Source organism: Schistocerca americana, chromosome X (assembly GCF_021461395.2).
Source record: "Schistocerca americana isolate TAMUIC-IGC-003095 chromosome X, iqSchAmer2.1, whole genome shotgun sequence".
In the NCBI taxonomy this organism is placed as follows: Eukaryota; Metazoa; Arthropoda; class Insecta; order Orthoptera; family Acrididae; genus Schistocerca; species Schistocerca americana.
Window position 1 is genome coordinate 593,717,704 of NC_060130.1, and position 23,202 is coordinate 593,740,905.

A 23,202-nucleotide genomic window follows, 5' to 3' on the forward strand; every position below is an offset into this window, starting at 1 on the left:
GATACAGAAAAGACATAAACTGAAACTGCTACTTGAATGTTGTATAGATGTTATGATAAAGTAATTATAAAACTCTGGTTATAGATTTGTTATGAACATGTAATGAAAAGCTTCTATAATACTCATATATTATGGGCTATATATTTCAGAGTTTACTTTTGGAGTCTATGCCTATTGTGTCTGTTTGATGCTGCAATGCAGACAATTTCACAGCTACCATTATCAGTGGATGAGGATAATATCATGTCCCTTCCCCATCCATACTTTGCGAAGCTCTTTGATTGGCTGTTTCATTTGTTATAGCAGTAAATTACTGGAATGTGGTTGACAGAGCAAAATATGGGTGTGTTGATTTAGAAGCTCTCTGATTGCCCTATTTCGAAGAAAGTGTCATTGCTGAGGACAAGGGAGGAGATAGGTGGGATGGGGGGCAGGGGGGGGGAGTGAAGAGGAGGGAGGTGAGGGGAGGGGGAGGGGAGTGGCAGGAGGGAAGGGGGGATTGAGAGGGGATGGGGAGGATGGAGGCTTAATGATACAATATGGTTTCCCATGCATTTAGGCAGGTCAAAGGTCAGTTTCTATCCTAAGTGTATTTTGCCCTCCCATAAAGGTGTTATTCCTATCAGGATGCTTCTATCAACTGAATAATTTTCTGTGGATTTTATACATACTTTATTGTCACACCATGACTTTCACAAATCAGGTCCCAGCTATAATACAGCTCCATTGAAAAGTAAATAATTTGTAGAGAAAATAACTTCATTTACTATCAAATATACAAACATTTCATTACATTGTGGATAGAAAGTACCACCTTAAACATAGACACAATACTTAAGGTAATATTTGTTTAATTCCTTTTCAGTTTCATGCTTTCACTTTGCTTTTCTGTTCAAATTGTTTCTGCACTCTCTCAGCTAGGCTTATTACTACTTTGCCATCTTCTGTGTCTTATACTCTTTCAATCATTTCTCTGTTATTTCTACTTCCTTCCTAAAACTTTTGCTGCATCCAGCCTCCCTCTGGTTATGCCCGGCCTTCCATATGTCTTTCCCCTTCCTCCCTCCTGTTTTAAATTTGTGTGTGTCCTCAGCATAACTTCTTCTCACCAAACATATGAGAGTGTTTTAATAATAAGTGCCATTTATCTCATTGTAAACTACAGTCACCCATTCATAAAAAGAAAATCATTATGCAATTGATACATTCATTCAAAAATAAAGGCTGCTTTGAACGGACTTAAACAGAAGAGGAAGACAGAAAAAAAGTATAGACTAATTAACAGAGAAGAGCGAATACTGAGTTTCTGAAAACAACATACCACAAGAGGCACCATACAACAGTTTACCAACTCATTACCACCCTGTTTCTTTTTTTTCAGTTACTTTATATCATAATTAATGTTAGTATTGTTTTTTTAAGTCTCTTGATTTTTATTTGTATGTAACAAACACTTTTATATGCTTAACTTTAATTGTCTTTCATTTCTTATCCAGCCACATCAGCTTTCTTCTACAGCTGTTTTGATCAAGTCTATTAGCTGATTCTTTTGAGCGAAATATCATGTACATCTGACTGTTGAATACCTAGCTTGTTCTCTGGTTTTTTTTGGTACCTAGTCTCTCTTCAACCAGGTTCTGATTTACTTGCTTATGTTGCTATGGCTGCTTTTCTTCATCATTTTGTTCAATATTGATTTCTCTTTAATCTACTGAACACAGTTTGATTCTGGAAGTTCAAATTTATAATTTACTTTTGAGTGTATCTATGAATGACAGAGAGGTTCATTTGTCAGTCAGTGCATACACATTTTTGTCAGACATTATTAATGCCGGAAAGTCCCATATTTGATTTTCTTAGTGATTATATAGATATTATGTACATTATTGGCAGTCTTAAAAACACAGAACTAACTTCCTAGTGCACACTCACAAATAACATTAAACAGGAAATGCATCTGAGTTCAGAGATATGAATACCATTATAATTATCTAGACAACAGACTCACAAACATGAAACACAATTAGCAACACACTTTGGATAACCCAACTGAACAATGTCAACAACACAGAAGTTCAAAAGAATGTGAAACATATAAGACACAGGAGTTTCATGTATTCCTTTTGGAATCAGTTATCAATAATGATCATCTGAAGAAGAATATTTCCATGTCAGATCATATCACACAAAACAAAAAGCTGCATCACTAATTTTCTTATAAATATGTGTTGTTTCATTGAGTGACTTACTGTCCACCACAGATGAAGCTAATATTACACATACAAGAAGTATGCAGGACAATATTTTGCTTTGGACACTGGCAAGGATTGCTATTTATTGTTTTATTTCTTGAGGCACCTTTGACACAGCTTCCAAGTAATCTTTTCGGAACACCTTGTTCATGATGCCTCCAAGATAAGTTCTAACCCATACTGGAGGTATCCCATGAAAGAAATACTGAAAAAAGATTTAATTTTTAAAATTCTATAATCATCCTTAGCTAACAAATAATACTCACTTTGCAAATTAAAATGTAAAAAGACTATCTGCACTTTACCTGTATTCCATGTGCCCAGTAACCAGTTGTGCTGTTTAGCCTGCCAAGAGTGTTTACAGCATTTCGTGCATATGTTGTAGCATCAGGAACAAATAGGTTTGTTGACTGAAGCCGATGACTGAATGCATTCATCTTTGTGTTTACAAACAATGGTGAGAGGTGCTGTACTGTTATTCCATACTGGCTGTATTCATAGCGTAGAGCATCTGAAAAGCTTTTCACAAACACCTGCAAAAGAGAAGTTATTCTGTAACTGTAATGGCACCACCTAACATTAACCATGGAAACCAAGTAGCTAATACAACATTACCATCAACCACTACGGCACAATTACTCAGACTCCAGGATTTAGACCAGCACAGAGCCAGTCTCAACCCCATTGTCTGTTTGTGTGTTGATGCAAACAGTGGAGTGCGTGCTCCAAGTGTTATGTTTGGTGTGGTGTTATTCTGGTGGACCCTATTTGTGATATACAGAACTCTGATATGGCTTGGAATATATACTTAAGATTGCTTGCATTGTTTCCAAATAGTATCTTGTAAACATATCTCTTCTTTTTATTAAGTTCCTTTAGTAGTGTGTGTACTCTGCCTTATTATAAAAGTCACTGAAGATGGAGATATTAATATTCAAAATAATTTTATTTGCAGTCAAGACTGCAAACAAATTTGACAGCTAGTACCATGTTTTGATGATTATATCACCTTCAGATAGCCTGTCCTTACTTTAAACTCTTGCACATTATGATCCATCAGGGGATGTTGTCTTCAACAATTGTCAGCAGTTGAACATGCAACTGCTGGTCAGCTTCTGCTAAGGTACAGTTTGGTGCATTATTATATACTTTTAGTGCTCTCATAGAAGTTAAAAACTTGGAGGTATTTTGTTTAGTTATAAACAAGATACTATCACAAATACCAACTGAATCTGTCAATATTGGTGCACTCTCTGTGAACATCACTGCCTGTGGGTCATTTGCCACATGATCAACACTATCCATGTATTCCTTATCCCTATCTATTACTATTTTTATTCATCTGCTAACTTTACCCTATCATACCTCACTCTTCTCCAGACCAGTCAACTTCTTCTCCAGATTAGGTTCTTTCTATACCAATGCCATACCTTTCTGTTAGGTGTCATTACTCATAAAACATGAATACAAAATTATTCAACAACTGTCAATTAGTATGGCATTTCTGAAGTAACATATCTATTCATTACTATTTTGATCATTATTGTTACTATTATTCTTTTTCTTATTCTTCTTCTTATTATTATTATTATTCTATAATAATTATTATTATTAGGGACTAATACTATGCACACTGTAATGATTATCATATCCATTATTATTATTATTATTACTATAATATACTGCTCAGATACTAGATATTGTGATGTTAGGATGTCTAGTTAGAGTTAAGGGAGTGCCTGAAGGCCTTAATCTTGCTAGGTGAAATAAATTCTGTAGTAACAAAGTAATACACGAAATTGATCCAAGTGACATAAATATGGCTTTATTCATAAACTTCTGAACAATAACAGAAATAAGCCTCTTGTGACTCCACATGTAATAAGACAAAAGAATCACACAGAAGGTGCAACATAAGTGATACTCAGAGCAACTGATGCGAGTGGTACAAACTAAAAGAACGTAGTGAAAGTGAGATAGTGCTGCTCCATGTGTATATTGCTGTGAGTCATCGGTAGACAGCGTGGCAGAGACCGTGCTGTGTGCGCACTTCCTACAGCCTCTAGTGGCCGGCCTGTGCTGATGCAGTTGGCACTTGATTTAAGTACAAATACGCGGTGACACTATGCTCAGCACACACACACTCACACACACTAGTAGCAGGATACAGCTCACCTCTCCCTCATGCAAAGAGGATGGCCAGGTGACAGAGGAGATGCCAACAGCCCAACGAGTGACATATACATTAGATCTCGAGTGGTGGCAGGTGGTTCTGACAGCAAGGGTGGTACAGTATGCCGGGAGGACACCAGATCATGGAGCTGGAACACACTTGTATGTCCGAGAGCAGTGGACCTGCAATGTGACCAGTGATAGCGCCGGAGAGGAGGGTGCCATCATCATCTTTGTGTCGTCATCAGCAGGCAGGTCCCAGTGCACAGGAGATGGAGTTGGACCCACTGGCAACAGCCCGACCAGAACAACAGGACGTGGCAATGGACCCAAGGCCAGAGACGGACCAATGCCCGGCACTGGGAAGTTGAAACCCCAGGGGACTGCACATGGAGGAGACAGCCAATTGGATGGGTGTACCTCCACAGCAGGCAACATCAGGCTTGAGGCAGAGGGTGGCAAAATGGGCTGCAATGACAGGGGCCACACTTGCAAACCAGTACCTTCTGGTGGCGAGTGGGTGGCATAACTGTTCAAAGTGGCTCATCACCAGCCCATGGCTGTAGGGACATCACAATGGTGGCACCCCTGGTGGCAGACAACAGCAGCTGGTATCCTCTGGGTCAGTGAACGAACCCTCGCACCCTCACCGGCAATCGTGTCAAGAATTGGTCAGATGGACCTGCTGTGGCAGGTGCAGTGCAGCTGCAGAAGTTAGAGGAGCTTGTGTGGTTGCCAGCCATGAAGTAACTCAGCCGAGCTCTGCTCCCCCATAGAAGTGAAGTCATAGGTGCTGGGAAAACAGAGAAGGGCATCATCTGGCAAAAAAATCTGTTTCATTTGGGACTTGAATATACACACTAGTCATTCTGCCTCGCCATTTGACTGAGGATGGAAAGGCAGAATCACAACATGATTAATGCCATGTCAGGAACAAAAATTGAAAGGTGTGAGAATGAACTGGGGCCCATTATTGGAAACTATGGCACAAGGGAACTCCTCAATAGAAAAAAACCTGAAAAACATACAAATTGTGACCTCAGCCAACATCAACATACACCGGAGAATGTGAGGAAACTGGGAAAATGCATACACAACCAAAAGCCAATAGTAATTCAAGAAAGGACCCACAAAGTCTATCTGAATGCATTCCCATGGTTGGCGTGGAGTGGGCCATGGGGCAGAAATGCTCTGGGAGCTCCCTGTTGTCAGGCATACTGCTCATAAGTGGCAACAAAATGGACAATTTTGCTATCAATTCCTGGACAAAATACATGTCTCCTAGCTAACAGTTTAGTGCATGAAACTCCCCAGTGGCCCTGGTGGAGAAGGCATGGGACCTCATGCAGTAACACGGTGGGAATGACTACTCTGGGATAAAAGTCTCCCATGGACAACAACAGAACACTGTCAAAGGCAAAGAACAATAAAATAAGGAAAAATATTTCCACATGGGGTTCAAAGCCCAACCCAGCAGTCTATTTGGCAAGCCCTGCTGAACAAACTTGTGGAGAACCGGGTGGGCAGCAAGGGCAGTTGCTATGCACGAGCTCATAATTGGGAAACCCTATTTTGTGGCCTGTGTTTCAGTATCAAGCTAGAAGCAAAGCAGTTCTTCATGATCAAGGTCAGGGTCAGGACCCACAGGAAGGTGGGACAAGGTGTCCACATTGGCACATTTAGATGTAAGTTGATAAATTGATTTTGTAATTGTAATGAGACAAGAACAGCCCCCAGCACTGTAGGTGGTGTTCTGCCTTGTCAGATAAGGATGTGTGAGGGGTAAACAAGAAAACTGAAGGTTTGTGGTCAGTAATAAGGTGAAACTTGAAGCTATACAAAAAAACATGAAATTTCTGGAGAGCATAGACTGTGGCAAGAGCCTCCCTTTCCACCTGAGAGTAATGCTGCTGGTCTGGAGCGAGAGATTTAGACGCAAAAGTTCAGAGCCCTTGGTATTCTGGTGCACTAGGACTACACCAGGAACATATTGTGAGATGTCAGTTGCTAAGACTATGTGCTGCTCCAGAGAGAATGTAGCTAAACATGGGGCCAAGAGTAGTTTGGATTTCAACATTTGAAAAGTATGATTGCAATCTGGGTTCCAGCAAAAAGGTACATTCTTGCATAACAAGGCATGCAAAAGGTGGGCTAATGTGGCTGCCCCAGCAGAAATTTATGGTAGTGAGCTATCTTCCCGGCGAAGGCCTGAACATCTTTCGTGGATGAGAGGTGAGGCACAGACAAAACAGTGAAGATGTGGTCTGGTAGAGCGCAAACTCCACCCTGCAAGACCTCAAACCCCAAGTAAATAATAGAAGGTTGAAAAAAACTGAGATTTCATGAGGTCACACCATAAGCATGTGGACTGAAAGACAGATAACAAAGTGCGCAAACTTTTCAAGTGATCGGTCATGGAGGAACCCGTGCAACAATATCATCCAGATAATTAGTGCATAGTCAGTTCCTCTAAAAACCATTGTAAAATAACAGGGACATTAGCCACACTAAAATAAAGGTGCAAATAGTGAGAGAGACCATAAGGAGTATTCAAAACTAGAATCGCTGAGACTCTTCGTCCACAGGAATTTTCTGCTACACTTCAGACAACTCAATTTTAGAGAAGTACTGGCCACCCAATATTTTTGCCAAAATTTCCTTCTGTCATAGGAGATGATATGTACCTACAATGGACTGTGCATTGACAGTAGTACTGAAGTCGCCACAGAGGCAAAGTTTCCTGATGGCTTCCAAACTACAACCTGCACAGACGACCATTCACTAACCATAACAGGTTGATTTATCCCCAGAGATTGAAGACTGTCCAACACTGCTTTCATTTCAGGGTGACAGGACTAGGGCATGCATGACAAAAACGATACCAAGCTGTGGATTTCAAAGAAATATGAGCAGAAAAATTCGTAGCACACTCTATACCTGTTGAAAACTCCTCATACAGTGTTTCCAATTGAGAATATGGTACCTGATCAGAAGCAAGGTGAACTGCATCAGTGATAGAAAATCCAAATCCCTTAAATGCATCCATCCTGAACAAGTTCTCAACTCTGGCATCAGTAAACACCAAAAAGTCATGGAACAAACCACTGACTAGTAAGACACAGATGTCGTAAATTGTCCCAGCAGCACAATGATCTGTTTTTTATAACTGACCAGTTTCTGCATGACTGGTGTCAACAGCAGTGAGCTTAAACTCACATAGGTTTGAGAATTCAATAACACCACTACAGCACCTATGTCGACCTGTAGCTGTAGAGCTTGGCAAAAAACACTTAACTCTGTGAGCAACTTGAGAAAAGTCACCAAGCATGGAGTCACACAGTTTACATCCATGTCCTTATCCAGAGCAACCTTCAGCGAATGACACATAGAGGTGATGTGACCTTTCTTCTGACAAGCATTACACATAGCCCAGCACTTAGGGCTTGAGAGAACAGAAAGAACAAGATGGAAACAGGGAATGCTAATGCTGATGCTGTGGTGGTCACAGCTGCTTGGCCCAGCCTTGATCTGCTTGGCACTGGGCCCACATGTTTACCACTGCTACTGTTGCTTCCTTGTGCAAATTATCTGTTGATCTACTGGGTGCATCTTGTGACACTACTGCCACATTGCCCCATGCTTCAATTTAATTACTCACTGCCTGAGAAACTTCAAAAAATTATGCTATTTGCAAAACTTCTGCCAACAGGGAGTTTTCACAGAGGAAAGCCTTCTGGTACACTTCCTTGCCCACAGGTAAACAGATAATTACATAGCGCATCATAGAGTCTGCATAAGAGTCATTAAGGGGATCAGTAATGAATTGACACTTATGGCTAAAGCCATGAAGTTTGGATGCCCACAGCCTGTATGACTGGTTTGGTTTCTTGTGGCATCAGCAGAATTCAACTCATGCTACTATGACATGCATTCATTTGTAATGGTAGTAGGACAATAAACTGCACATATGATCAAAAGTAAGAGCTGCTGGTTCTTGTAAGGGGGCAAGCTGACACAGTAATTAATACACCTTAGGTGAAATTCATGAGAGGAATAAGGCTTTGCACAAATTCGAATCTGTCACACCGAATGCCAAAAAATGCTGTCTGAGTCCTTTTTTATAAGCTTCCTAATCCTCAGCTGAATTATCATATGGAGGAAAAGTGGATCAATAGACCAGTAGAACAGTGCCCTGCCTGTTAATGGAAACTGACAAAGTGGTCACTGACGAAGTAGGCCATTCAGTCAGGGTCCGCGTCACGGCATCCATGACTAAACCTGATAAAATAACACATAAATCTAGCTTTATTCATAATCTTCTGAGCAATAATGGAAGTAAGCCTCTCATGACTCCACACTTAACAAGACAAAAGCATCATACAGAAGGTGTAACATAAGCAATACATAGAGCAACTGATGAGAGTGGTACAAACTAAATGAACACAGTGAGAGTGAGTCAGCACTGCTCCGCCCGTATATAGGAGTGAGCTCCCAGTAGACAGCATGGTAGAGACCGTGCCTTGTGCATGCTTCCTACAGGTGCCCTCTAATGGCCTGCCTGTGCTGATACAGTTGGCAGTGACACTACACTCGACATACTCACACTCACGTGCACTAGTAGGTGGATTAGCAAATTCATAAATGAATTAATAGTTCAAGGAATATGATTAGTGTTTGTCATTAGAAAATTTTAATAACTCTAAATAAAATATAAGCAATTTTAACTGCTGTGAGAGTGTACATAATGGAGCAGGAAACTGCTCCTTAACAGAAGCTGAGCATCAACAGCATAGTCAGCTGCAGAAGATTATTGGTGACAGTGTCCTGAGAAGGATCTTAAGGCACAGGAGATATACAGGGCTTTCATAACTTTAGTTCCAGTTTGAAAACGCTTTGGAAAGAGAACCACAGCTCAGAATGATGTCAAATTTGATCAGCATATTATTGACATGGGGGGAGGGAGTAATGTCATTGAACAAACAAAAATTAATAAAAATTTGACCAATAGATGGCACTGTGTTGGAGTATGCACACCAACACGCATGTGGCACATGTCTGTTCCTTAGTTTGCATCTCCAAGAAGTAGCACGTGTTGCTGGTAAAGTTCTTTTTGCAAGAACAGTGACTGTGTATCAGTAGCTGTACGGAAGTTCCAGATGCTCAAATGTATGAAAAAGTCATTTATCTAAGATCTGCTAAGGATCTGGAGAAAATGATAACAAAATTCGAAAATACGGGTTCTTTTGAAGTGCAATGTGGCAGAGGGAGGCAAGCAGCTGATCTGATGTCTGCTGAAGATGTGGCTGCAGCATTGCAGGAGCAGTCAAGCAGTAGTAGGCAAACATGCAGTGCATGGGGAATTGCCTGGACATTGTACATGCCTGTGAGCACAGTGCATAAAATCCCACAAAACATTCTACATAGTTATCCATACACAGTCACCCATGTTCACGAGTTGCTTCTTGCTGACCTTCCAGCAAGACAAATATTTGCTCTGGAATTTCTTGCTTGCTTTGAAGTCAACAATGAATGGCTGTGGAACATTCTGTGGACAGACAAAGCCAATTTCCATCTCCAACATGTCAATATGCAGAATTGCAGAATAAGGGCAACAGAAAATCCACACACACACATCAACTGGTAACATTTCATTCTGAAAAAGCGACTCTGTGGTGCAGGTTGATGGCATCATTTATTGCTTGGCTATATGTTTTTGGGGAAGTGAGTCCTGTGCTTCCTATTACTTGGTACCATCACTGGTAAATGCTATGAGAGTCTTTTTGTGTACCAGCATCATTACAACCTTTCAACAGCATGGACGTGTGGGTAGGATCAGTTTTAAGAAATATGATGCTCCTCTACACATTGTACAGCCTGTGAAGCAGCTGCTGCAGAGGTATTTCAGAAATGCTAGAATTATCAGCCATCATTTCTCTACGGCCTGGCTGTCCGGGTAACCTAATCTTAATCTGTGCGACTTTTGGCTCTGAGGTTATCTGAAAGATAAGAAAGATGATGTGTTCAGTGCTCCAATTATAAACATAGCTGAACTGGAGTCACACAGTGTGTGATACATTCTGAACATGACCCCTGAGACACTTCAGTCTGTTGTGGAGCATGCTGTTTCTTGATTTCAACTTGTGGCAGAAAACAGTGGAGAGCATATTGAACATGTCTTGTGCCAGTCTCACAACAATGTCATTTTGCTTTTTATGCAGTTTTTGGGCCCAGGAAAATTATAAATGGGTGTCATTTCACTTTTTATATGGTTTTTGTCCACAGGGAAAGTAAAAACTGATATCATTTTGCTTTTTATGAAGCTTTTGGCCTCAGGACAATTAAAAACTGATTTTTCCCACCGGATGTGGTACTATCTTGCTCTGGTGGATGGGCTTACCAGTGCCACAACTGTTGACTGCCAGACTTGTGCAGTCATGCACATTGAACAGTACAGATGATGTAATGTAATGTACAAGAAAATGACAGGCATTGTATTATGATTCATCTGTCATTTGTAGCTGATCTTATTTATGTTAAGATGCTTGCAATTCCATCTATTGGTAAAATTTTTGTTAATTTCTTTTTTTGTTCCATTACTTTTCCTCCTGCATCAATATATCTATATTACAGTTATCAGTATAGTTAAAATAATACAAATGAATGTACATCTTGTGGAAACTATAAGAGAGAGAAAGAATTCCATTATGATAGCTACTGATTTTAACATAATGTAACAAATGAATCACATGAGTCAGCAGAAATTATTGATCTCATTCATTAATCTGGATTTGAGCTAATCCACATTGATTCCACCACAGAAAACGAGTAAACAGGATCATGAACAGACAATGTTATGACAAATGCGTATTTCATAAAGCAAGAAAGTTCTTCTCTTATTCAGGTATTTTAAACCATAGTGGCTTATTAGAGAATTCACAAAGATAAAAGCATCAGACTTTGTAAAATACTTTAATGGATTAACAATAAACTTATTCTCGAACAGTTGCAAAGATGTCAATATGTCAGTTAACTAGTGTTAAAAGGTCTGAAAAGTTTGACAATTTCCTTGGAATTTATCTATAATTTTCCAGTAAAATATTCCCCCCACAGCTGCAGCCACAAAATATTTTTAAACCTAATTGCATTATTTCTGAGATAAAAGATTTGTTGATGGTTGACACTATTGCAGCTAATTGCAGCTTTGTCAAATATATTGTGGGTCAGGTGATCTCTCTGAAATGTAATTTGAGGAGTGTGGAGTAACAGACAAGCAGTGAGCGGAAATGGATATTCCTTCCAGGGTGACAAAACTGTGTTTAGCTGCACTGTGGTAACAGTCTCCAGGGTAATGTTTATGGTGTTGCAGTGAAATTCGGGTGCGTCCTGGGTGGTAGCAGTTCTTTCCAGACATGTGTTATGGCAAATAGCAGAGTCTGCCTTTGTGTGTGTGTGTGTGTGTGTGTGTGTTTGTACTTATGCAACTTAGTCTAAAAGATTAACACTGCTGTTACAATTGTAGTGTGAGTAGTAATTATTTCTGCATGCTTCAAGATATACAGTATCCAAGCTGATTTAAGAATATTGTGGTGCTTGTCTTCTTCAATATCACTCATTTTTTAATTTGTCTTAGGCACCAAGTGAAATTGTGGTTTATGATTTGTACTGTTGTGGAAAATGTAAAGCTAGTCAAGTACGCATAAGGCTTATGTTAACCCTAAAACACTAAATGGGGGAAAAGATACAGTGTCGCTAAATCATTATAAATTTTACTGCTCCATATTTTATTCAAAGGAAGTTATAATTTATAGTTTCTGCACCACTTAATTACAACTATAAGATCTCCAGAGGTATGCCACAAACAAAAAAATACAAAATGTCCTTTTTGACACCCTATACTGAGAATACCAGATTGGCAGGAACTGCAAATTGATAGCAACTGCAATCATAAATTTTATGAGTGGTTAGTAATTTAAGGTTAAAACTGATGTTTCATTATATTTTCTGAGGCAAGATTGGAAGTGATTTGCATGTCTAACTGGACTCTATGAATATTTATTGGAATTATTGTGCCTCACTTTAAAGGACTCATATTTTCACTGTGTTTTTGGGGTGAGATTTGAGAAGCAACTGTCATCCAGCAAGCACAGCTGTCACCTCTTTCTTGGTGTATGGTCTACCATTAACACGTGTCTAAAGAATACATGTTTCAGGAAATCGAGTGCTTTAAGAGAAAAGCAATATTTTCAAATGTGTACCATGAAGCTGGTTCATGTTGTAGTGAAAGTGGATATCAGTGCCCCCCCCCCCCCCCCCCCCCTGATCGTTAAGAGATGGGTGGCATGTGTGGAATGTATGATGTGAAATTGCTATGATTTCAATAGATCTAAGTGCCTTCCAGCCAGCAAAAGATATGGTAAAAACACATTAATCCTGAATGATAAAAGTAACTCATCACCAATGGAGTCAGCTGTAAAACATCTATTTGATAATACAGATAGCAATCTGAAAATCTCCAGATATAAACCAAGAGACAAATTAATTCTAAATTTTTCTTCAAACATATAGGAATATTTCAAGGAATTCCTTATAAATGAACCAAAATCAAATGTTAATGTTTGTAGCAAACAGGTAATGTACATTACTTCCAGTTAAATCAGGATAAAAATAAAATTCATACCAAATTTTAAAACATTACAGAAAATATATAAAAAATGAAAATCTATCTGGGTAGGATGCCCACCAATGCAGATAAAGTGTGTTACTAACATAATATCAGAATCTCTGCCCACAAGAATGATTCAGTCATTTGAAGATGGACACTTCCCAGATACTTTACACTGAGGTAGAGTCATAACTCCAAAGAGTTTCAAAGGAAGTTCTAAAAGTCTATTACTCATGTCTCTTTTTCAAATCTTTCTCAAAAGTATTTGAAATAATTACTGAGAGTCTAACTCAGAATTTTGTACAAAAATTGAATATCATAACAGTTAATCAGTTTAGCTTCCAGAAAATCATGTGTGCAATATGCCTCATCAAGGCATTTGAAGAAAAAGATATTTTATCTTTAAACTAGTCCTGAAAGGTACAGCAGTCATTTGTGACCCCACCAAGAAATTTAATTATATGAATCACACTCTACTACTGTGTGAATTAGACAGATGCAGAATCAGGGTTCATGGTCTGATGTAGTTCAGACTGTGTTTAACAGACAGAAAGTGAAGAATAGTTGTAGTATGTTATAAAATGAATATCAGAAAAATTAAAACAAGGGTTATGGAATTTAGTTGAATTAAATCAGATGATTTTGAGGGAGGTAGATTAAGAAATGTGACACAAAAGTAGTAAACAAGTTTAGCTCTTTGAGCAGCAAAGTAACCAATGATGGCTGAGCTAGAGAGGACATAACATGCAGATTGGCAACAGCAAGGAAAAAATTTCTGTAAAGAAGGAATTTGATAACATAAAATATATATTTAAGTGTTAGGAATTCATTGCTGGAGATATTTATCTGAAATGTACCCTTGTATGGAAGTGAAATATGCACAACAAACAGGTCAGACAAGAAGAGAATAGCAATTTTTGAATTTTTTGCCACTGAATAATGCTGCAGATTAGATTCGTAGCTCAAATAACTAATAGGAAGGTATTAAATAAAACTGGGGAATAGGGTAATTTATGGAACAACTTCACTAAAAGAATGGCTTTGTTGGTAAGACATGTCCTGAGGAAACAATGAGTCATCATTTTGGCAAAGGAGGTCTTGTGATCTGAATCACTCAACAGAATCATGCATATGTCTAGCAATGTCACTAGGAGTGTCCTGGAAGGATATATCTGCTGATGCCAGGTCACAAGGAAAAACATCTGTGGCAGATTTAAGGTCTGCCACGAACTGCTACAGCCTCACTTGTCAATCAGCCAGTGTTTACAGCAAGCTCTCCAGTGTATCTATTGCCCTGTGCTATGTGGTTTTCTTCCTGGACTGAGATTTGGACTTCCTTGTTACCTACCAATGACATTTTGCTAGTTCCCATATTTGCCTGTATGCCTAATGTCGGGCTGCATTCACTCGGCGTTCAGCTGACTGTTGTGTTTCAGTGACTGAGCTAGCAGCATGTAGGTGCACAGAGAGTGTTGTTCAATTATGAGTATTTCCCAGTTGAATCTACAAAGAATGTTCCCAGCACTGATGTGGAAGTTATTCAACAAGCTTTCAGAGTATTGTATTTCCATGAGATATGCATGTCCAGAAGTTGGAGCAGAGGACCCAGTACATTCAATGTAAATACAGTCCCCACCATTATGAAGCCACCACCCACTCGCACAGTGCCTTGTTGACAATCAGGGTGCAGGGCTTTGTGAAGTGTGTGCCACATTCAAACCCTATCATCAGCTCTTACCGACTGAAATTGGGCTCATTTGACCAAACCATGGTTTTCTAGTTGTCAAGGGTCCAACTGATATGGGCACGAGAACAGGAGAGGCATTGCAGATGATTCCGTGCTGTTAACAAAGGCACTTGCGTCAACCATCTGCTGCCATAGCCCATTAACACCAAATTTCACTACATTTCCTGACAGATACATTTTTCATATGTCCCACATTGATTTCTGCAGGTATTTCATGCAGTTTTGCTTGTCTGTTAACACTGACAAGTCTATGCAAATGCTGCTGTTCCCGGTCATTAAGTGAAAGCTGTTGGCCACTGTGTTGTCCGTGGTGAGAGGTAATGCCTAAAATTTGGTACTCTCGGCACACTCTTAACACTGTGAATCTCAGAATACTGAGACCCTCATGATTTCTGAAATAGAACATCTCATACATCTAGGTCCAACTATTGTACCATGTTCAAAGTCTGTTAGTTCCCATCATATGGCCATAATCATGTTGAACACTTTTTTACATAAATCACCTGAGTACAAATGACAGCACCACCAATGCCCTGCTTTTTTATATCTTGTGTAACTATATGCACATATTAGTATCCCATGCTTTTTGTCACCTAGTGTATGTATGTCATTATCACATCCACAAACTGGGTCTTTAATTGCCAGAAAGCACTTACATGGAACGAGGGTGAGGCTTTATGTCAGAAGGCATAAATTATACCTACTTTTACTGTTGTTATCATGTTTTGCATGAATCATGTCGAATCACTACTCATGTACACTCAGGGAGTTATCAAGAAAACACATTCACATGTGATATTTTCTGCTGTCATCAGAGATCATACATTGCAGAGTAAACATTTGATATCAGAATAACTTAATATCAGTTCTAGATTGGTTGACAAAAATTTCTATGTTATAATACAAACACATGATTTAGGGAATGTAATAGAAAAATTATTTGCCAAGTTGAGCTGTAATACAATGTAAGTTATCAGTTTTGAAAAACTTGAAGTAGTTTGGATGCTCAAAACTACTAGCACACAGCCAGTAGTATTTATATATACTACTTTACCCCCACGTACAGTGTCACACATGAACCAAACAAGCACACTGGTCTGTGAAAGACCACGCCCAACAGCTCTGCTTATACATTCATGGTGATTTATTAAAATACATTAATCGTATTAACATACAGGCATTTTAAGAATAAAATAAATATGAGAGTGCACATGAGTTTTATTGTAAGGAATATAAATATGCTCACACTATATAAATAACAACAGCACAATATTTTACATGGTATAGATATATGATATAAAGATAATTCAGCTAATGGGTTAGAAAGAGAGGGAGAGAAGATGGGTAATCCCTTGAGTGCAAACTCATGCCTTTAGTTTTTGTGCTATTAGTGCATCATACTTACTGGAAGTTTCCTAAAATCTCCTATTTCTTAACTCTGTCTTATTGTTCAGTAAATCACCTGACTGATTTTGAGATGTAAATGTATTCATAACTCTGCTGTTAGGCAATGTATCAATAATTTATAGGGCTGAATCTATATTACTAACTCTGAGCTTGTTATCACATAAATTTTTACTAAAGGTGGAGGTACTGCTGTCTGTGTGCATGATGTACTCTGTAAATCTATCACTGAATGCCCACCCTGTTCACACAAAAGTCACCCAGAGACTGGTACCACCACTTTAGAAAACATTTAAGCAATAACAAATATAAAGTTAATAAAATAGAGTCAGCCATAAAAATTCTTCATACAATGCTTAAAAGTAGGTCTATGAACCTGCCTGATGAAATGATTGTATACAATTACCTTAAAAATCATGGAGATGACTACCAAACAACCATATTGAGTTAAGAAATACAAGATTTTTGTACAATTTTCAGTCACTAGTATGTGCTAACAATAAAAGATAACAAACATAAGGTTGCACTCAAGTGATTACATCCTCCCCCATCCCTCTCTCTCTAACACATTATCTGATTTACTTTTTATCACATATCGGTCTCATGTTAAACACTGAATACTTGTTATTTATGCAGTTTGAACATAGGAATATCCCTTAAAACAAAACTCATGTGCACTCCCATATGCATTTTACAGTGAGAATGCCTGTAAATTAATATATGTAACATATTTTAGTAAATCACCATTAATATTGGATAATTTGTTTAACCAGTTAGTTTCAATTGCCTGTTCTTGCCAAACATTTTGAAAACCAAAGAGTTGCACAAATACATCAGTATTATTACCTTACAGCATCATAATATACTTCACAATATTAAATTATTGTACAACTAATGTTCTGTAAGAAGTAGGAAATACCTCAGCATATATGTATACATTAATTTGTTTGGTTTTACTTATACTTTGTATTGTTTTATTCGTTCAATCTGTTTATGAGCAGTGTTTTGGGGTGTGATCTGTGTGACTGTGCATCTGATACAATGTATGAACTGGTAAAGCAGCATATACAATTCTTACAGGCATGTGTGCTAGAAGTTATGAGCTCCCAAGCCAGTCTAACTTTCAGAGATGATAATTTACATTCTACATTCTATTACTCTTCTCCCTGGTAAATAAATTTTTTATTCCATTCCTTAAATCATATGAACATATTACAATATAGAACACCAAATTTCTGTAAACTAATTTAGAACTGATATTGTGATATTAAATGTTTGTGCAAAGTTAATCTCTGATGACACAAAAAAATATGTCCTGTGAATGTGTTTTACTGCTATTTGTTGTGATTCATAGAAAACATGCTAACAAGAGTGAAATTATGTACAATTTACACCATTTTCATGATATATAAGCTTCATTCTTGTTCAATGTGATGCATTCTTACAGTTTAAGACCCTGTTTATGGATTGCAACGACATGCAAAAACAGGGTGTCCCTCTTAAGACTCATCAAGTGCATTCCTCTGATGTTTCAGCAGATATCTGGAATTTAATTTTTGCCTTTGGTAGCTGGTGTCAGCCCAAACAAATATTGCTCATCACATCTTCCATGTGATGCCCAGTGTCAATAACAAGTGTTGATTTGTATTCCATTTAAAACAGAATTTTATGTGCCTCTTTGACAGAGCAGTCTAAAATTAGTCCAGTGTGGTATTTGTTATATTGGTAGGTATTAACAGGGACAGTAAAACGTGAAGAATAACCAGTACTCCAGCAGTGACTGAGCAGCACTGCTGCATAGTGATAGTATTCAGCACAGGCCAGGACAGTGACACCACTGCTGAGGTGCTGGTTTAGTGTTTTACTGTCTCTGTTAATGGATGTCGATAAAACAAATATCACACTACAATAATTTGGGACCACTTTAAAAAATCAGTTTCCTTACAGCAGGAAACAAACCAAAGCTTTCCAATGACAGTGGGCAATGCATGAAATACATGATGAGCAGTATTTGCTTAGGGTGACCCCAACTACTCATTGCAAATACAGAACTGCATATATCTGTTGAAACATCAGAGAATATGTTCCTAATGGCTCTTAGGAGAGACACTCAGTATGTCAGATGATTTTTAGGTTTTGGCAAGTGGCAAAGCACAATATAAGTAATGGTAAAACACAGTATAAGTAATATATTATTGTTTCCAGCATTTCATTTCACATATGTGCATTGCATGATGTGAGTGTCAGACCATGTATACTCTCTCCTTTAATGGCCACACAGCTGAGATTGCAATACTGGTTCAAATGTTTCAAATGGCTCTAAACACTATGGGACTTAACGTCTGAGGTCATCAGCCCCTAGACTTAGAACTACCTAAACCTAACTAACCTAATGACATCACACACATCCATGCCCAAGGCAGGATTCTCACCTGAGACCATAGCAGCAGTGCAGTTCCGGACTGAAATGCCTAGAACCGCTCGGCCACACCGGCCGGCTGCAATACTGGGTTTCTACAAACAAATAATTTCTTAGTAAAATGGCAGCCATGGTGTCATTTACAAAACCTTAGCTCTGTTTGTCAATAGCCTGGATGTGCTAGGTTTTTGGAGACTGGTATTTCAGCAAAGGTGGAATGCAAGACTAAGGAAACACTAGCAATGGCTTCAAGCGATGAAGCATGCGTACCTACTTTTTTGTGCCCTCACAATGCAACACAAAGTTATGCCAAATGAGCAATAACACCAATCTTAGAAATTCAACTGCTTCTACTACTTTTTTAATTTGCAGAACTTTTTGATTTCAAAGAAAGGTTAGTGAAGTTGTAAGATGTGTTAAACAACCACAGATGGGGTAGACTTGGACTATAAGAAATGCAACAAAGGATCAAATGCCAAATAGCTTTAAAATCAGTACATACATTGTATTAGACAGAAATGGAAAGAACATTCAGATATAGGTTGTAACTCATAAAATTGAAAACTATGTAATAGATGTTGAAGAAATCTTTGACAGGATGTGAAAACTTTCAATGTATGAACATTAACATAAAGAGAGACACTCTCATACTTCCCTTTCTAGATTGAACCTTATTCACAGACTTCACAGTACACCATCATGAAAATTAAAAGAAGTACTTACATAGCATGGACTTAATATTTTTAAAAAGAAAACTTCCTGCTTATGCAGGAATCATATGAATTCTGTAAGCAGTTGATTTAGAATTTAGAACTAAGACAATTTATCAAGCATGGTATGACAGAAATCCTAAACTATACATAACTGCTGTTGCTTTATAGTTCATTTTGGATCCAGGTAAAGATACAGAATAAAATTAACAGATCTCTGAAATATCTCACTATTGAAGTCAATGTAGATATTCATACACATCACCTTTGAGGCAGCATATACAGTCATGAGAGGGAGTGGTTGAAGCTCTGATCCTGATGAAACATTAATGATGGCTCCCCTTCTCCTCTGCTGCATTTGTGGAAGCACCAATCTAGTCATCAACGTTGTAGCACCAATATTGATATTGACGATGTCCCATAATTCTTGTTCAGGCACTTCTGTTAGATACATTGGATATGTGTACATGCGACCTACATTGTTTACTGGAATGAAAAACACAGTTCAGTTGAAATTACTTTTGTTTTGTAAAACAGAAATGAGCATCTCTTATATAGACTTTCACACAGTAAAACAACCATAAATCAAGAATTCATTCATTTCTACATACATCATGCTCCATAAATCTCTTAATGAAACACAGCCTTCAGGGATGTGAGTCAAGTTATATTTTAACAGGTTTTAGTGGTACAAACCAACATTACCATGGATATTGAATAGCTGATGTAACATTACTGTTGCTATTCCCCACTATCAGATGATACTGATCCTCAGCCAGGCCCTCTGATAGCACCATGCCAGACTCCACCACATAAGCCATCCCAGGGCCAATGTAAGCATTTATGAAGTAAGCACTGGAGTGTGTACCATGAGTGTTATCATATTGGCTATGGTGAGATTCCCATAGACTCTAGTTGAAGTATACAGAACTTCGATATGACTTGGACTGGACTTTGCTTGGTACTATGGACTTACGATAGTTTAAACTGTTCCTAGTATCGTGTAGTATACAAGGTGAACATTAACAAAAGCAACAAACTGTAGGGATGGACTCCTGACTGGTAATGGAGGGAAAAAAAAACCTATGAACATGTGTCTGGAAAAGCATCATTGTCACAGTAGATGGCACTGAAGAATGAAAGTTCCTCTGACCGCATGCCATATGTTTCTTGTGTGTTGCAGGCTATATAATTGACACAGCTACTGTAAGGAGCAGAATGGTCCAGTATTCATGTCAGAAACAAGCCGAGATGGTGTTTTTGTACAGCCAAGCAGATGAAAATGGTTGAGAGACAGCAAGGCTACATCAAAGCAAGTACCCTCACAGACAGCACAATATTACACAACATTTAAAGTCTTTTTTTGGAATTTGTGTGTTTATGGGTCCTTTCAGACAGACGAATATGCAGGGTGGTGACAGACTGTGTGTACACCATATTTGGAGGATCAGGCTCTACAGGACATTGAGACGAACCCCAGTAGAAGCTCCAGGTAAGTAGCCCGCCAACATGGTGTAAGCCAAAGTATGGTTATGTGTATCCTGCATGACAATTGCTACTATCTCTATGACTTGCAGTAGTGAGTGAAAAGATTATCAGCAGTGGATTTCCCTCTACACGAAGGATTTTGTCAATGGTTTAAGAACCAGACTATCACAATTATGGGATTCCTGTCATCAGTCCTCTTTACCAATGAAGCGCACTTTACCAGAACTGGCATAATCAATTTGCATAATTGTCATCCGTGGGCTACAGGCAATCATTGAGAAATGATTGAGGCACCTCATCAGCACTGATTCAGCATCATTGTGTGGGTAGGGATTCTTGGTGACCACACACTTGCACCAGTTATTATTTCACAATACCTCAATGGAGGAATGTCCTTGGACCTCCTGTAGAATACTATGTCTGAGCTGCTTGAGAATGTGCCTTTGGCAATACAACAGCTTATATGGTTTCTTCATGATGGTGCACCACCCCAATTCTGCATTACAGTTTGCCAGCACCTCAACAACATCTTCTCTGGATAATGGATAGGATGTGGAGGCCCTGTAGCATGGCCTACTACATCACTAGGCTTAAACCCCCTGAATTTTTACATCTGTGGGCATCTGGAAGGTGTTGTGTATGTTGAACCAGTTCCTTATGTGCAGACCCTTCAACAGAATGTTCACAATGCATGTGATGCTATTCAGAGATAGGCTGGAATGTGTGAAAGAGTGAGGCACCCCATGGAGACCACTTCGAACATCTGTTGTGATGTGGATGTGATGCAGATCTGTACTGTGTTCCAGAATGATTTCTTGTCATTGCATGCACAATGTCCATTTCTGGACACATATTTCTCCCATTTCCAGTCAATAATCTGTCCTTGCAGTTTATCATTTTTATTAATGTTCACCCTTATATAACTCTTATTGTGGATAACTGTATGGTCTTTATGAGTAGATCACCTATGTTGATGACTTGGGACCTGTGAAGCATACAAACTGGACAGTAAACAATTTCATAATTACGTGAGAGTGCAGTTATTCAATCAGGGAAAATTACAGCAACTCCTAATACAAACCACAAACGATGCATGGTTATCAGAAGCTAATGACAGCTATGTTACGGCCAGTGCAAACATTAAGAAATGTAGCAGGAATGTTACCCTCACCACCTACATGTATGGTCTTTCCAACAGCCAACAAACAGTGTGAAGAGTGAGACACTTACAGAGAACAACTTCAATTATATTTTTCAGCAGGTCAAATTTTCAATTCAGAAAGACAAAAGGCCATGTTCTTGTCAAGATAAGTAACCTGAACCAGTCGTTAATTATTACAGCAGAATTTGAGTTGACTATATTGTTTTCTTTGCTATACAAACATTTTCAATGAAGACACATATTAATGCAACCAAATTAGTATTTTTTCACTAAGAAAGATCTGCAATCAGTCATAAGCAGATTGGGCTTCTGACTTAAAGGTATTATGGAGAAATGAAATTTTAAATGTTCATGTGTGCATAACTTCACAGACTCTCTAATTAGGAATGTTATAGCATTGGCTTATGCCCAACTTGGAAGTGATGAACCACATCAGGAAATCAGATCCCCCTCTGATGGAAGTTACGTGATTAGCTCAAGCCCATGAAACTGTTCATGCTGACCAGAGTTTGTGATGGAAGAAGGCATTGTGGCAGTCAATTCTCTGGCATTGATTATGTGGGATTTATGCCACCTCTGGCAGCACTCCAACCTGCTCAGTGGCCCAAATGACCTCATAAAAAACTACATCTACATCTATGTCTGTACACTGCAAACCTATGCGAAGTGGATGGCAGAGGGTACATCCATTTTTACCAGTTATTGGGGTTTCTTTCTGTTACATTCACATACAGAGCATGGGAAGACTGATTAAACAATCTGTGCATGCTGTAATTAATCTAATCTTGTCCTCACAATCTCTGTGAGAGTAATACTTAGGGGGTTTTAATATATTCCTAGAGTCATCATTTAAAATCAGTTCCTGAAATTCTGTAAGTAGGATTTCTTGGGATAGTTTACATCTATCTTGGGCAACAGCCTGCTAGTTCAGTTCCTTTTGCATCTCTGTGACACTCTCCCATAGTCAAACGAACCTGTGACTGTTCGTGCTGCCCTTCTCTGTATATGTTCAATATCCACTATTGGTATGGATCCCACAATCTTGGGTATCATTGTAGAATGGGTTCCTTGAGTGATTTTTAAGCAATCTCCTTTGCAGACTGACTCCATTTCCCAAGTATTCTACCAATAAATCAAAGTCTACCACATACATTACCGATGAAACAAATTTTATTTAAGGAAGGTA

At 38.6% G+C, this 23,202-nt stretch overlaps 1 protein-coding gene across 1 annotated transcript in view; it reads right to left on the reverse strand.

The window, feature by feature from the left end:
• Positions 1-657: 657 nt before the first annotated feature.
• Positions 658-23,202, reverse strand: part of LOC124556118 (inactive hydroxysteroid dehydrogenase-like protein 1) — a 168,369-nt gene continuing 145,824 nt past the window's right edge. The window contains exons 5-7 of the mRNA XM_047130138.1: positions 19,632-19,852; positions 2,558-2,785; positions 658-2,457 (exon numbers count right to left, since the gene is read on the reverse strand). Coding sequence (XP_046986094.1) covers positions 2,335-2,457; positions 2,558-2,785; positions 19,632-19,852 — 572 coding nt within the window. The 3' untranslated portion in view covers positions 658-2,334. The remainder of the gene's footprint in view (positions 2,458-2,557; positions 2,786-19,631; positions 19,853-23,202) is intronic.